The sequence below is a fragment of the Carassius auratus genome, chromosome 47 (assembly GCF_003368295.1).
Source record: "Carassius auratus strain Wakin chromosome 47, ASM336829v1, whole genome shotgun sequence".
Taxonomy (NCBI): domain Eukaryota; kingdom Metazoa; phylum Chordata; class Actinopteri; order Cypriniformes; family Cyprinidae; genus Carassius; species Carassius auratus.
Window position 1 is genome coordinate 716,826 of NC_039289.1, and position 15,927 is coordinate 732,752.

A 15,927-nucleotide genomic window follows, 5' to 3' on the forward strand; every position below is an offset into this window, starting at 1 on the left:
ATTTAATTTATAGTCCAAAATGCAATGCTATTTTACATTTTATTAATTTATTTAAATTCTGTACTTAAAATCTAATGCAAGACCTACCTAAAAAAATACCTGAAAGTCAGTTTATTTTATTTGTATCTTTACTCTGTTGTATTTATTTGTGCTGTTGCTTGTAGTTAGAATATTCTTAATAATATGATAATATATATATATTTTAAAGTATAGTTTTTCCATAAACATAGCAAATACAGCGGTACTGAAACCGTGACTCTAAAACCGTGAAACAAACGAACTGTGAAAAAGTAGAACTGTTCCACCGTAATATTTATGTAATCATTTGGCAGACGGATGCTTTCATTCAAATCGACTTACAATAGATAAAATCTATTTAAAAAATAAATAAATAAAACAAAAGGGGGTGTACAATTCAGCTTTTGATTACAGATCATGAGATGTCATGTGACACGGTGTGTGCAAAAGCAATGAGATGATCCCGTGGAACATTGTGTTGAAATGATCATTTCTTCAGTGATGGCATGATTTGATTATGAAATTATTCAGCCGGGGGACTGAAGTGTTTCATGTGTGTGATTCACGTAAGAGAAATAAAAAAATAATTAGATTTCTCAAATCACTAGTGGACATTTAGATGCTCATGACCTGTTCAAACGTGAGAACAGAGTTCAAAACACTAGACTTGTGTGTAAGTGTACAATCAGCTTTTCACACTAGTTCTCCACCCTGACTTCCTCCCTCAAACCACCACGTTGCATGCAAACACGCGTCCTGCCCATAAAAGGGCATGGGCGGAGATTAGAGCGCTAGGGTCGCGCCGTGATTGGTCTCCGCGGCTGATCAGATGCGCTCTGATTGGCCGCCAGCGCTTGGTCCGATTTTGTCTCATTTTGTTAATGAGGCCGCGTTCACGGGACGCCGGAGAGAAACCGGATCATCGCGTCCTCGTGCACCGGCGTGTTTTGTCCGCGTGTGTCGATCTGCGTAGAGGAAGAATGCTGGAAAACAAGAGGGAGAGATTTAAAACGTTTCTGAGAAAGATCGACGAGAGCGCCATATCGAAAATCAAGCATTTAATGAAGGATAGGTGAGTAACATAACATCCGGTTATTCGCAGCTCATTTACATATGTTAATGTTGTGTTCATATTATAATTAAAAGGCACTAGTGTGTCTGTGTTGATAAGGTTGTGTGATGGGCGTTGTTTTTATTGATATAGGTCAGACTGAGGATCTTTCATAGCTATAGTCCTCCCTATGTGTGCGCGTGCACGTTTGTGATGACATTATTTCTTCCCTTTGACTAATTATCTTATTCAATACAGATTGGATGTCGTTTTATTTATTACTTTATATGCTTTTATAGTATAAAAATAGCTTTTTTCCTTTCCTAAATATCCATGTCGTTAATGCTTTTTACTGCATTCCATTTATGGTACAGTGAAGATGTAAACATTGGTGTTTATTTACAAAAAATACCATTTAATCAACACCACAGGTACCATGGTAGAGCATTGGATTACAATGAAATACTATGGTACATGTTAAAATAACATCTGATACAACCACTATGGGACTGTCACGGTATGTTTTTGTTAAGTAAATACAATGGTAAAATGCCATCTACAATGGCTGATAATAGTAATGTTGTTTTTAGCATGTATCATGCCAGTACCAGTGTGTGTTTTGCATGCCATGGTGAATTATGGTATAACAAATGGTGCATATTTAATATTGTGTATGTATATGGTAATATATGACATACATTCATATCCGAAAACTGTTTTTTTTAAATTGTATTTACAAAATCAGCCTCCGTGAAAACCTCCAAACTCCTAAAACATAGCATTCTATAATATCAGCTTCTCATGTGGACTTGAGTCTTTGTGTTGGTTATTATTAGAGTCGTTAAGCCGGTACTGTACCTGGACTGCATCATTCATGTTATTGTAAAGGAATTACTGGGATACTTTTAGACCAGAGCTGATTTCCCTGACTCACATTTTCCAATGAGTGGGTTACTTGTGCTTTACATTGAGCCATCTGAAAGAAAATATGGCTATTAATATATCAGTTCAGTCCAGCTATACTTACACCAGTGTAGCACTCATCTGCAATTGTGACATAAACAAACCAATCCACATTGCCAGTATGCTCTAAATTCCTAACCATCATCACGGTGTGAGTTTTCAATTAACTCCTTCAGTCTGACCAAACTGCATTGTCTTCAGTGATGGTGCTAAATGTAATTTGGAGCAGGAATGTGTCGTAATTAAATTACAGCATGTGGTAAATGTCGACATCACAGTGCCCTAGTAAGTGGTTTAGATTGACCAAATAAACAGATGATCTCGCAGACAGACCCTCAGTTGTATTGGTATTCCAACATATGTGGGTCACGTTATCTATCAGAGTTTATTTTTAGCCCAAAAGCTTGTGCCAGGTGTGAGCAAGCTGTCCGGGCTAATATGGCTTCCCATTGGAATTGAATTAGCTTCTCTGGACCTTGATAAGAAAACTATCATTCATATAGATGATCAGTAAAGCACGTTGAGTTATACTTGAGTTCTTGCACAATTGCTTTTGAGCACCGCTCCTACATAAGGAACTTTGTTAGGATAGATTCGGGGTCATTTTGGAAGATCAGGAGGGATCCCATGAGTAAGATTGGACCACCAAGATTGGATTTGGCGCATTAAAGTCTTTCTGCCTCTTAGTGCGTAAATTCAAAGCAATATCCTTGATTCTTCATTAACATGTTGCCTGCGAAAGTCAAGCAAACGCTCAACGTTGCAGTTGGATTTCACCAAATCCGTGTGCAGTGCTGGGGGCATTTCACACGGATTTGGTGAAAAAAACATTGAGGAAGCGATGACATATTGGTGCCCTGTACCTTGAGCACATTTACTGAAAAAACCCATCACTTGCATGATGTACTTCCCCAAAGTTCCCCTAAGCTATAATAACAACCGCGCCAAAAGAACAAAATATGACTTGTTTCATGTGATTCCTGTCTGGGTTTTCCACTCTTTTTTTTTTGGACTCTATTGGTATATGAAAAGAAAGACCTCTTTCTGTTTAGGCTGAGGAAGTGAGATGCCTTCAGGTCACATGACTTGCACAAATGTCCTCTTTGTCATAGCTTTGGTCCACAAGAGCCGAGCTGTGGTATGTCCACAGGGATTGGTGTTGTCTCTTGAATGGACATCATGGCTCGATAGAAGTCAAGGCCTAAACCTTGTTCTGTTCCTTTCTTTGACAATGTTAGATCAGGTTTCATTGTTCAAAAGTCTTGCTTAGAGTTTGACCTTTGGTTTTTTTGCAAGTCATCTTGGGTTTTGAGACCAAGTTTTGGTGTATGAATATGAAGTTTGGACTTTATGTAGTTTCTGTGTTTAGATGTTATTTATTTAACTTTTTAGATGTATAGGACAACCAAGTGTGGTTTGTTATTGGTTGAATAGTGCAGCTCAAATTTTCATGTGGTTGCACAGTTTTTTTTTTCTGTAAACACCCACTCAGCTCATTTATCACACGCTGATGAAAGACCTTTTATTATCTACGAGTGGTGTGACCTTGTTCTCATGTCCAATCATTTTGCAAGCTGAATAACTCACGACTTGCTCAACTAGTGAATTCTAACGGAGGCTTTCTTGAAAATGATCTGTGTGTTTCCTGGTGTGCAGCATTGACCCAATTCAACCCGTCGATCTCTGATTTATACGTCGCTTATTGGCAGTGATCTTGAATTGCATTTGGTCAACAGTTCCTCCCAACTGTCAACCAATGGTGATCTAGGACCCTTGTGTTTTACAGAGCGTGAAAATCTTGTGCTTATGCAATGAAAACTGACCTGATGTTCTCCATATCACTTTATGCTAGCATGGAACGTCTCCGTTAGAACATGGCGTCTTGTTTATAAACAGAAGTACAGAACGCCCTGAGGAATCCTGATTATAAATAAAGACAGAACTTAAGATTCAAGAACTTCTTGTTTTCAGGCCTGGACAAGGATCTTTAAGCTATCTTTGGTGAGTCACCGTGCAGCTGAGGATGTATATGAGCTAATGCGTTTCCATTTGCAAACATTAGCCTTGAAGGCTTGAGTGTGTGAATGTGCATTAGGCCAGAGATGAATCATCTTTATAATGGCACAAGGAGGTCAGGGGTCAGATGGAGAAAAGGTTCAGTGGTAATAAAAAGAAAAGGAATTTACAACATTTAGAATTTTCTTATAGGTTATCTTGACTTCCTTAATTAGCTGGAACTAAAAGTAAAATACATTACATTTATTCATTTAGCAGACGCAAATACAAAATTAATACAATCCGTATGGATGTTTTAAAAAAGACAAATTAAACAAACAGTCTCAAATTAAAATAGGGAAATAAAAAGTAATTCTCAAACTAAAATAACACTGGTTTTCATTGAGTTTTTAGCTGTCTTTAGCTTAGCTTATTGAAGATGATTGGAATCAGAAATCTTGATTCATTTTGATGTTGTTCGAAACTATAATTTGAGTATTTTTATTTATCTATTTCACATAAAAATTGGGTTTTGCTCTGGTTTTCCTTGAATCATTTTGAATGGAATTTTTTTGTCTTTGGAGTTTTAATTGAATAAGAAAAATCTAAACTATTATTTTTTCTTTTAAAGTCAGAATTTAGCTGTTTTTACGCGTTTAAACTGGATTTTGGTTAGTTTCTATACTGTATCAATTTGATTTTGGACATGTAAGTTATTATAAAATATATATTATTATAATAATATAAATATTCAACTTCAAAATTACAATTTCTTGGCACTCAAAGTTTAAATTTAGCGTTTTCAAAGGTTTAAACTGGACTATGGTCAGTTTTTCCATGTAATGTTTTGCATTTGTTGTGTCTGGATTTGTAATGGATAAAAAAAAGCCTTTCAATTTCAAAGTAACCATTTAATTTTAAGTCAGATAATTTAAATGGTTTTACTTGCTTAAGATTTTGGTTTGTTTTCTCATGTGTCGTTTTGCGTTTGTTTTCAGATTTCTAATTGATTAAAAAAATACCAAAATCTAAACTGTAAAGTAACGATTTTTGGCTCTCTCAAAAGTCAGAATTGAACCGTTGGAAAGCTATTTCAGGTTCACACAGAAACTTTCCAGTGTCCTTCAAATATTAATTTTCTTCCGGTGTTGGCCAAATCAGATCCTTGCTCCTGGTCTTGTGGTGCTCCCATGGGGTTGTTGACCATCTGCCCCATCACAAAGACAGTAGCTGGCCACCAGCGAGGCTTTGTTTGCATGTCTTCAGTAGTTTGTATTCCTTCAATGGGATTCAGATAGGCCACTGTGGGATCCTTCATCCCTCCTTCGACTCCCACTTTGGTTTTCCTGTGCCCCATTATCTCACTTTTTCCCCGATGGCTTGCGCTTGTGTAACGGAACCGCTGTAAAGGAAACCTTTAGACCCTATTGCTCAGCATCTAGTCCACCTGGTCAAAAGTGGTTCAGTAGTCGCTAGCGTTTGGGAAGACGCCGCAATGGATGGCGAGAAGGATCCAAACCGCTTGGATACAGCCGCGTGTGAGGATTTGGGAAGGTAGGAGACATTTCGAACTTCTTAAGCTCTGAGATATATATAATATAATCGTGAGAAACTACGAATACGCCGTGGAGCTGAGAGCTTGCTGGGGATTTCTTTTCATAGCTAGCGGATTGAACACAAACCACTTTAAAGACCTAAACGTTGACTAGTTCTGTCTATGTTCGTGCCAATTAAATCACCAAAACCAGAGGTTCTGGAACATTTTGACTCATTTGCGGAGACTAAACTTTCGCAGTCAGCACAAAGGCGAGCGTGATAAGCGTTTATCGCTGGCCTTGAACTCCAACACATTTCCTTGTTTGGTGTGTATGCCACTGCTTGTTGCTTATCTCATCTGGTTTGAGCTCGCTTGGCATTTCTGCGAGCCTCGAGCTGTATCTATTCAGCATCAGACCAGTCAGCGAGGTGTGTTTGATGCTCGTTATCACCTCTTTAAATCACTATGCAGCTCTAGGCCAAATAGAAATGGTGAGGTTTATTGTTTGTGCATGATATATAAGTCTGTTAAACAGGATCTCACGGTGCGTTATTATTGTTCTAGTGCCACTAAACCTGAGTGACACAGCTGAAATCATAATGGCATTGAATCAATCTGTTTGGTTTATTTAACGGTTTCATTTCTCAGGTGACGTTGCCAGCTTTCATTCTTCTAAACGCCCACAGCAGGGCAGCAGATTCCTAAAATACCTGTGTTTAGCCTGAAAACACAACCTCAGACATGAGAAAGCTCTGGTTGGGGGTTTATTGATGCCAGTTAAAGGTGAAGCTATCTAAAAATAGATCTGCAATATGACGTGTGCTTCAGCGTCTATAATACATCGAGAGCTCGTCTGGATTGATTTTAAGCTGATTGCAAAAGCAAAGCAATTACATTTTGCTTGAAGATAATGAGGTGATTCAGTAAATGCTTTAGTTTATGCTTAAACCATTTTGTGTAAATATCTGATGTAATACAGTAAAAAGTTACTGCATCACCAGAATCACGTTATTATCATATGTTATAAGAACAACCATTTGAGACATATTTCATTATTAGATTCTGTAATTTTCCTGTATGCAAAATAATTGATCAAATAATATATTACGGAATACTTATACTACTAATAATAGTTATTAGTTTACATTTTTATTTATTTGTATTTTTATCAATTTTTATTAGTAGTAGTAATTGCAATTTAATAATTTTGGTGAAATTATAAAAGTAATCAATCAATATCAGCACTAAAAACGTACGAAAATGTAATAATTCCCATTTTATTCTATCTCACACACACACACACACACACTTGCAGGTGCGGCTCTGCTTTTGAATGTGTTTGCGTGCCACATCTATTTGCGTTGGCATCTAAAGGATTCGAGATGAAACGCTCAAACAATAGCTGGCTGAACTCTGTCGGGTTCTAGACGTTATTTCAGTGGCTGCAGCTTCCTCGTGTCGCAATATTCTCTTTTGTTCTGTTTTGGCTCGCATATAAACTCTGGAATTTTTCCGTGGCATTTGCGAGTAATTCGTAATTGTTACGCAACAGCGTTATAGAGAAAGACATGCCCTGCATGCCAGCTCATTATTTATAATTTTTTTATTTATTTGGGTAATAGGTTTTAATGTTATTATACATATGTGTGTGTGTGTGGGGGGGGGGGGGATACACACACATGTGGCAAGTTTACGTTTGAAGAAAAAGCTAAGTTTTCTTTAAAAAAAGTTAATTTGTTTCAAGAAATTTTATTTATTTATTTAGCTTTTGATAATAATATTGTTTTCATGTAGACATTTGTTAAAATTAAATTAATATAAAAAGAAATATTATGTTTTTATATATATATATATATATATAAGAAGACTGGCTATTTCAAAATATAAAAAATATGGCATTTTCATTTAGGAAGAAAAAATAAAACAAAAGTAAAAATGAATAAATGATAATATATTTTCTTGCAAACAAAATAAATATGTAAGATATACATATCTGCTATTGTCATATTTAAAGAAAAATATTTCTTTAAAGAAAGAGAAGTAAAAAAAATTTTTTTTTTACTGTTTTTCAAACAAGTAATATATATATTTGCCATTTTCAAATTTCCTTTATATATTCTTTTATTTAAATGAAGGAAAATAAATGATTTTATAGATTTCTTAACTATCTATCTATATGTACACACACACGCACACACACACACACACACATATATATATATATATATATATATATATATATATATATATATATATATATATATATATATATATATATATATATATATATATATATATAAAATATTAATTCCTACTTGTTAGAGTGTGATACATAGTCATATGACTGTAAGTGTTATCATTACATGTCATGTGCTGTCTTTTAACCTATATATAATTCAGCAAGTCACCAGTTTGTCATCGAGTCATAAATGTAATGGCTCTGAATGCTGGGAAAGGTGACGTGGTTTCCAGCAGCTGTGCGTCGCATATGTAGTGGCCAAAATGGACATAAAAACCCCCTCAGTGCTGAATGAGGAAGCAGTTACTTTGAGTTCCTTCAGGTGAAGAATTACAGCGATTCGACTTTCGCTTCAGTAAATCATCTCATTTTCACTGAAAATGCTTTCGCTTGTTGTCCAGTGTTTCCCAGCCTGTTTTCACCTGCAGCTCCTGCGTCTGCGTGCAGGTGTTCATTACATCAGCAAGCCACTGTCACACCATCTGAGGTCAGAGGCTCCGCCCACTCACATTTCCATACAGGAAAAAGCAGCACAACCTCAGACCAGAACTCTGCCTGCAGCTCCGCCCACTCATTTGCATACAGTGTGAAGAGAGCAGCTCCCATTGGGGCCACCGCAGACCACAGCTGAGTTCTAGCTCCGCCCCTCTCATTTGCATACAGAGGAAGGCAGCAGTTCCCACTGGAAAGCGGCCGCAGATCAGCCCTGTGTTTTCTAGACTCGCTGAGCCTGTACTCGTTATTTATTGCTTTTGGCCGAGCATCAGATTCCAGAGTTATGGCTTGAGGCCAGTTTTGTACTGAGAATGAACAGATCGTTGAGTTTACGCTTATCTCGCAGGCATGGAAATAATCTCTACAGGTAAGCAAGTCCTCTCTAAGCAAGAGCATTGGAGTAATTGTACTGTTAGAGTAGCTTTACAATCAATGGGCTGCATTCAGTGTATTACCTGTTGAATTCTACTAGCAGTTTCCAAGTGAGAATTGGTGCGGGGTTTGCTTTGAAGGTTGTTTTTCAGTCTGTAGTGTTTATTCTTGAGTTTTTACTGCTGTGGTTGTGTTATAGAGGTCGGAGTGAAGTGCTCTTGGCCTGTTTTATAATATATTTGCTCTCCCGTTGTTTGACTCTGTTTAACCATTACACTGGTATCAACGCTCAGAGAAACTCGTAAAGCTGATCTGATGTCATTATGTGCTAGATATGGTGTTGACCTTAATAAATGCCCAGTATTTCCCATCTGTTGGTGTGAGCTCGTGAAGTCAGGCGGTGTTTAAGCTTGTGAGCGGCTGACGTTGGTTCTCTGCTGGTTTCACAGCTATGCGGTGGACGCCGGGACGATCCCCGCCAAGGTGAAGAAGGGGAGGACGAAAAGCAAGCTGGGGAGCAAGAAGACGATCAGTTTGGAGGAAAATCAGCTGGAGACCAAGAGTCTGAACCAGCCAAGGTACAAGAGTGTTGTTTAACCAGCTCTGCTTCTGTAGACCAGCCTAACAATGCGATGGGTGGAGAAATTTTTTTTAGAATGGTTTTATGACCTTTATCAATATATCTTTTCAGTCTAGAGAAATAAATAAATACATAAAATACAAAAAAATGATTATATTAAATATTTATTTGTTTTATCTTCATCAATATCTAAAATGAGTGGTGTATTTGTGAAAAAAAAGAGAAAAAAATCTAGATGGTGTCTTTAAAAATAGTGGTTATACAATTAATAAAATATGTATTAATATTTTAATAAAATAAATAAATATGCATATATTTATACATTATTTATTTGCCAATTATTAATTTATTGTCTAAAACAAACCTTAAATAATAAATTATATGATTTATATCCATTTATAGTGTGTCAAACATGTTTTAGAACTTTACCGATATCTAAAATGTACCGATATCTTTACATTTATTGTTGTAGAACAAACCTTAAATAAATAAACAAATAAAGAAGAAATTAAACTATTTATTTTTCTTTAAAAAAGTTATTATTAAATATTAAATATTTATAATGTCAAACGTGTTTTAGTCCTTTACCCATATCTAAAATGTACCGATATCTTTACATTTATTGTCGTAAAACAAACCTAAAATAAGTAAATAAATAAATAATAAAAAAAGAAATAATAACGTTTTGAAAGGAAATAAATAGTATAATTAAATATTTTATATTTTATATTAAATATATCTATTCATAATAATTCAAATGTTGTAGGCCTTTACCGATATCTAAAATGTACCGATATCTTTACATTTATTGTTGTAAAACAAACCAAAAATAAATTTATGAAAAAATTATACAATTTATTCTTCTTTTAAAAAAGTCGTTTTTAAATAATATATTAAATATATCTGTTTTAGGCCTTTACCGATATCTAAAATGTAATTTTCATATATAAATTTTTTTTTTATTCATTTAAATAAGGGAGAACTAATTAAAAAAAACATTTGTTTTCTTCAAAGCAAAGTACATTTATTTAAAATATCTTGGGTTTTCATATACAAAGAACATTTAATATATTTTTAAAAAAAAATGCTAAAGTATAAAAAGCTGTATATATATAAAAAAAATTTTTTTAATTCTATACATATGTTTTATCGTCAGCTCTCAGACTCTTGATGTCGACAGACCTCTGGAGAGAAGCGAGAGCCTCAACTCAAGAAGTGTAAGACCACGTTTCATTAATGTCTTCAAGTGTGACGTGTCAAAACACTTCTGATTCCCATTTCATTGTTCTTTTCAGAGCTTTATGAAGCACAACAAAACCTTCCACAGACTCTTCCCAGAAGTCCCTGAGACTGAAGAGCTGCTGCATGGTGAGTTTATCTCTACACACGGATCTGAGGCGTGTCTGTGACGTCAGTCTCTGTTTGACGAGTGTGTTATCGTGTGTTCCAGCTTACGTGTGTGCGCTGCAGAAGGAAGTGCCTTATCACGGCCGTCTGTACATCACCGACAGCAGCCTGTGCTTCTTCTCCTCCGTGCTGCTCAAAGACACCAAGGTGAGGAAGCCTCCGATCCACAGGCCCTGAGCCCCGATCACAGCCCCGTTTAACAGCTGTGTGTGTGTGTGTGTGTGTGTGTGTGTTTCAGCTGCTGGTCCCCGTCGCCAGAGTGAGCGTCCTGAAGAAGCAGAACACAGCGCTGCTCGTACCGAACGCCATCTCCATCCGAACCACAGACGGAGAGAAGGTCAGATCCACAAACACTCACACCCACGAGAATCAACAGAGCACGTCTATCAATATTAATGCATCACGGTACATTTTTGTGACATGTACTGATTAATGCTAATTATTAAAAAAAATAATGCACTGCAGTCATTTTTTGTGGAAATGTACATTTAATTGTAATTAATTAAAATAAATGTTGCAGTCATTTTAGTGCGATGTACTGAATAATGCAAATTAATACAAATAAAAGTTACATTGCGTTACAATAAAAATAAAAAAAAAAATATATATATATATATATATATATATATATATATATATATATATATATATATATATATATATAAGTGAAGGATTGATAATAATGGGAATTGAATGCAAAGAAATACACAAGTAAAAATTCCCAATACTTTATATTTGTATACATTTATTTTCATAAAACAAATGTTAAATTATTTATTTTTATTTGAATATTGTTAAATGTATGCGTGTATATACACATACACACACACACACACACACATATATATATATATAAATATATATAAATTATTGAAATATTTTATCAGTTTTTATTTTATTTTCAATAATATATATATGTATTTTTATTTATTTAGAGATTTACTTGTACCTGTAGCATTTTTAAATACGTCTTTCTTAAACATTTTATTAAGAGATTTAATTATATCTGTTGCGTATTAATATATTAATTTATTTTGAGATTGACTTGTATCTGTAATATATTAAATCTGTGTATAAAAATAAGATTATATTTATTAAAGTGATTATTAATATAATTATTATCGGTATTAAACCAGGTGAATTGTTGTGTCTGTGTGTTGCAGTATTTATTCGTGTCTCTGCGTAACAGAGAAGGCTGCTATAAGCTTCTGCGATCCATCTGTGCTCAGCTGGAGGTGAGTAAGCGATTGCTCTCGTGATTTCTTCTGTTTTCATTCGCTCCTGACGCTTCGCTGCTCTGCTCTCTGACAGGAAGGAAGTGCCAACAGCAGCCCTCTCTTCTCATCAGCCGAGAACAGCCTCGATGCGGTCAGACCGGTGGTAAGTGAGCGCTCTGGGCTTCAGGACGCCTCGAGAAAATCTGGTTTTCACCCTGTGTCTCTCCAGCAGAGCTCCAGTCAGTCCAGTCTAGACGAATCCTTCCAGACGTCTCCTCCGATGCCTCGACTCGCTCCAGGTGCGTACAGACGTCAAACTGAACGTCCCACGGCCGTGTGATGAGTGTGTTTAAACACCGTCCGCTTCTGTGTTTCAGAAAACACTGCGATCGAGAGCCCAGCGCAGACGGCAGACGAGAGCTCGGGGGACGGAGACACCGGTACGACACACCGATCTCAGGGACTTTGAGTGAGCATGTGTTTGATTGATTGGCTAACAGAGATTCTGCTTCCTGTCGCCGCAGGAAGTTGGTGGGTCTGGAGCGTGACTGATCGAGCGCGGTCTCTCCTCGTCCAGAGAGAAGTCAACAACCTCAACACTCTGCTGCTCATCTACCTGATCCTGTGAGGAAAACACATATTACAGGAAATACACTCCAAAATAGATTTAACACACCTTTGTGTAGGACAAAAAAAAGTGCATTTTGGAAATATTGACTTTTAATAATTTATAGAATATTTACAAAATATTTATGAAAATAATTAATACAGTTTATTAAATTGATGAAATAATTTTGTAAATGAAAAAAAAAAATATTATAGTTAATAATATTGCTTATAAAAAAGTTTATCAAATGTTTACTAAACAAAATGTATGTTACAGTAAACGTTTAGTAAAAAGAATATCTAAAATGTATTAAAATATTTTGTTATATTTACTAGAAATAATGTATTGAATATATATGTGTGTGTGTGTGTGTGTATTTATATATATATTAATAAAAAGTATTTAGTATATTTATAAAAGAGAAATTAATTAGTAAAATTATGCAAATATGTACTAAAAGATTTATAAAAGATTTTTGATGGATGATAGATGTTATATGTATATTTACTAAATGCAAGATTTTATTTATTCAAAAATACATAAATATTTACTCAATTTATAGAATATTCATGTATCCTGACTAGATACATTTATGAAATCCTTTTGCAAAAAATAATTTATAAATGTTATACGAATATTTAGTAAAAAAATCATTTGTAGAAAAAAATGAAAACATGATTTATGAACGTTATGCAAATGTTTACCTTTTTTTAAATATTATTTACTAAAATATTTAGCTTAAAAACTTTTAGGAAAAAATGATTAGTGTTTGATAAGTATTAAAGTAATATTTACTAAATTGGTCATATTTGTATAACATTTATAATGTATTACCAAATGTGTATTATTACAAATATAAAAAAAAAAATTTTTTTACTTTTACTAAAAATATGAGGCTTACTTTTTTTTATATATATATATAATTTGATGACACACCTTGTTTTTAAAAATACTTGAAATTAAACACTTGCGTTAAACGGTCGTATTGTCAGCTATAGCAACATAACCAGTTCTGTCAGTAGGCTGCTATGTTTCTTGTAATTTCAGTGACTAATCATCCGAGATTCTTCTCAGCCTGATTATGTGTCCAAAATATAACTTCTTGCCAGTCAAACGAGTCTCGTCTTGTCAGATTTCAGCAGTACAGGAATGTGATGATTAGCGTGATATGACACGCCCTCCAGGTCTGACAACAAACATGCGTTTAATCTTCCTTTTCTCTGGTTCAGGGTGTTTCTGCTCTTGTTGTCGTCTGGCTATATTGGCCTGCGTATCGTGGCCTTAGAAGAGCAGCTGACGTCTCTCGGAGCCCTTCCCGAATTCACTCTACAAAGCGGGTAAATAGGGTCCTATTACACTGATGTTTTACATCTTAAAGCATTAGAAAATCACGTTATTTGTTTGGCATTTCAGGTACAAAGAAACGTAAGAGATCTCATCCATCTGAACTTTGGAAAGAACCACCAAAAAACGTTCTTAAAGATCCACTAGCTGCCGCAAGGAATGCTGGGAAGGACCTTTATTTGCACATGCACCAGCTGCTAAACTCTGTGCGTCTCTGCCAAGGATACGACTAAAGGGCATGGATTATGAGACGCTGGTTTTTATGAAAAGCGGGTGTGTCTTCGCTCGCAGCCATTCGGTTTGTGTTAGCGCAACAGTGACTCTCCCAAAAAAACAACCAAAGACAACAGGTTTGTCTTTGAGAAGTGTGAAAGACTTCTGTGGAAAAGCATTTCATCGGTTATTATTCATTGCTATGCCTTCGTTTGATCACTTTTACAACCATCCAAAAACGTCGCAAATATTTTTTTTTTCTTTGTAAGTTCTGAGTTTCCTTATTTTTGATAACTGTCTTTTTCTTCAGTCTTACGTTTTTTGTTTTTTGTATAAAGTGGTTTCAATATTACTTGTTTCGGTTTAACGATAAAAAAAATAGCTAAGCTAGCTAGCCAACTCTTACTCGTTGCAGCACCTTTGTTTGATCGTTATTACGAGCATCATAAAATTTCACGAATAGCTTTTGTCCATTTTTCCCATCCCAAGTTCCTTATTTTTAATGGCTAGCTTTGTCTTGTTTGTTCTTCGTCAATTTTTTTTTTTTCGTAAAAAAGACTTGCGATTATTATAGGTTAAGTTTTAACGATAAAAATTAGCTAAGCTAGCTAACCAACCCTTACTGATCGCAGCGCCTTTATTTGGCCACTTTTACGACCATTATAAAAATAAAGTCTTTAATAACGATGTCGAATTAAGGAGTTGCGATAATCACTGGTTTGGTTTAACGTAAAAAAAAATGCTAAGCTAGCTAGCCAGCCCTTAGTATTATTGTATGTATAGTCTATGCACAAGAAACGCTAAGATCAGGTATTTAACGAGTTTTTGTATCTTTTTGTCTTTTTTATACGCTAAGGAGACGAATTAGTCCAACATTGTTGGTCTTTATCGTAATCCGAAAAAAATTAATAAATAAACTTTGTGCAAAAAAGAGATGGACGTTGTATTGTGAAGCGTCCGATTTATGGCTGAAACCAAGCGCGCATGTTTGCGCAAACCTAAGCGGAGCATTTCCATTCAGGACTCGTAAGGAGATGAATCGCGATTCTTGACGAAAACGGCGTGGTCCCAAATATGCATGATTTGTGTGTGCGTGTGTATATGTGTGTTTGTATAAATATGTTGCAATATGTTCAAGAGAGAAGCAACGTGTAGCCGTTCAAGAGCACTTTATAATGTGGAGACGCTCTCCAGTCCTGGAGGGGGCGCTGTGTTGAGGGTTTGAGGCATTGGATGCTGCTAAGAACCTCTCGCTCAGGGCCAGTACTGACTCGCAATGCATCATGGGATTGGTACACCTCAGTTTTGGTATCTTGGTCATCTGCTGGTTCCCGGTGAAACACGCGCATGGGAATTTCTTGCTCGAAACGAATGCATGCTTTTTTTTTTTCCTGAAATGGAGATTCCTCGTTGGACTGATGCGTGCAAACGGATTCGCACAACATTTCGTCCAGTCGCCGGGACGTCGCAAGTCGCCTCGACCACTGTCTAATAACCACAATGCAAGAAACCCAACTTTCATAATTTGTATTGCACTATTAAATTGTTATTTTTTTTCTATGAGTATGTCGGTAAAACTCTTGTTTGGTCTATTTATTGCCTAATGTGTAATTCAAACTGGTCTCTGTGAGACTGGCTTTGGCATTGTTTGAATAAATCAAGTGCTAAGGAAAGCCATTGTCTCCAGTGTTTATTTAGCTCGGTCTACTGGAATTTGGTTTATGCAACTTTCAGATTGTCCAATTTATGCTGTTGTAGACAGGGATTATCAGATTAATGCAATTATCAGAAGATTATAAGCATCTGTTTAAATAATTTGTAGATTTTCAATAAGTGCTTGATCATATCAAATGGTTACTTTTTTATGGATTACATATTACTTACACTTT

The 15,927-nt window shown here is 35.5% G+C and overlaps 1 protein-coding gene and 1 long non-coding RNA gene across 6 annotated transcripts in view; both read left to right on the forward strand.

Moving 5' to 3' along the window:
* Positions 1-15,927, forward strand: part of LOC113064690 (uncharacterized) — a 163,471-nt gene that overhangs the window by 1,293 nt on the left and 146,251 nt on the right. The window lies entirely within an intron of this gene.
* Positions 885-15,711, forward strand: LOC113064669 (GRAM domain-containing protein 2B-like). Of its 5 annotated transcripts, none has more exons than XM_026235539.1 (13): positions 885-1,090; positions 9,120-9,248; positions 10,407-10,467; positions 10,546-10,618; positions 10,701-10,804; positions 10,896-10,994; positions 11,821-11,892; positions 11,969-12,037; positions 12,104-12,173; positions 12,252-12,314; positions 12,399-12,498; positions 13,711-13,818; positions 13,895-15,711. In XM_026235539.1, the coding sequence occupies exons 1-13, from the start codon at positions 900-902 to the stop codon at positions 13,908-13,910; spliced, it is 1,155 nt and encodes a 384-aa protein (XP_026091324.1). In that variant the 5' UTR covers positions 885-899; the 3' UTR covers positions 13,911-15,711. The 5 variants fall into 5 exon arrangements, with proteins under 5 accessions (XP_026091324.1, XP_026091325.1, XP_026091323.1 ...); XM_026235540.1 differs by having other exon boundaries at positions 12,107-12,173; XM_026235542.1 differs by lacking the exon at positions 885-1,090 and adding an exon at positions 8,459-8,665 and having other exon boundaries at positions 12,107-12,173.

Coding starts and splice junctions, on each gene's coding strand:
- LOC113064669 (XM_026235538.1), top strand. CDS start 900: ATGAGGCCGCGTTCACGGGACGCCGGAGAGAAACCGGATCATCGCGTC. Junction 10,995..11,820: donor GAACCACAGACGGAGAGAAG/GTCAGATCCACA, acceptor TGTGTGTTGCAG/TATTTATTCGTGTCTCTGCG. Junction 12,315..12,398: donor CTCGGGGGACGGAGACACCG/GTACGACACACC, acceptor CTGTCGCCGCAG/GAAGTTGGTGGGTCTGGAGC.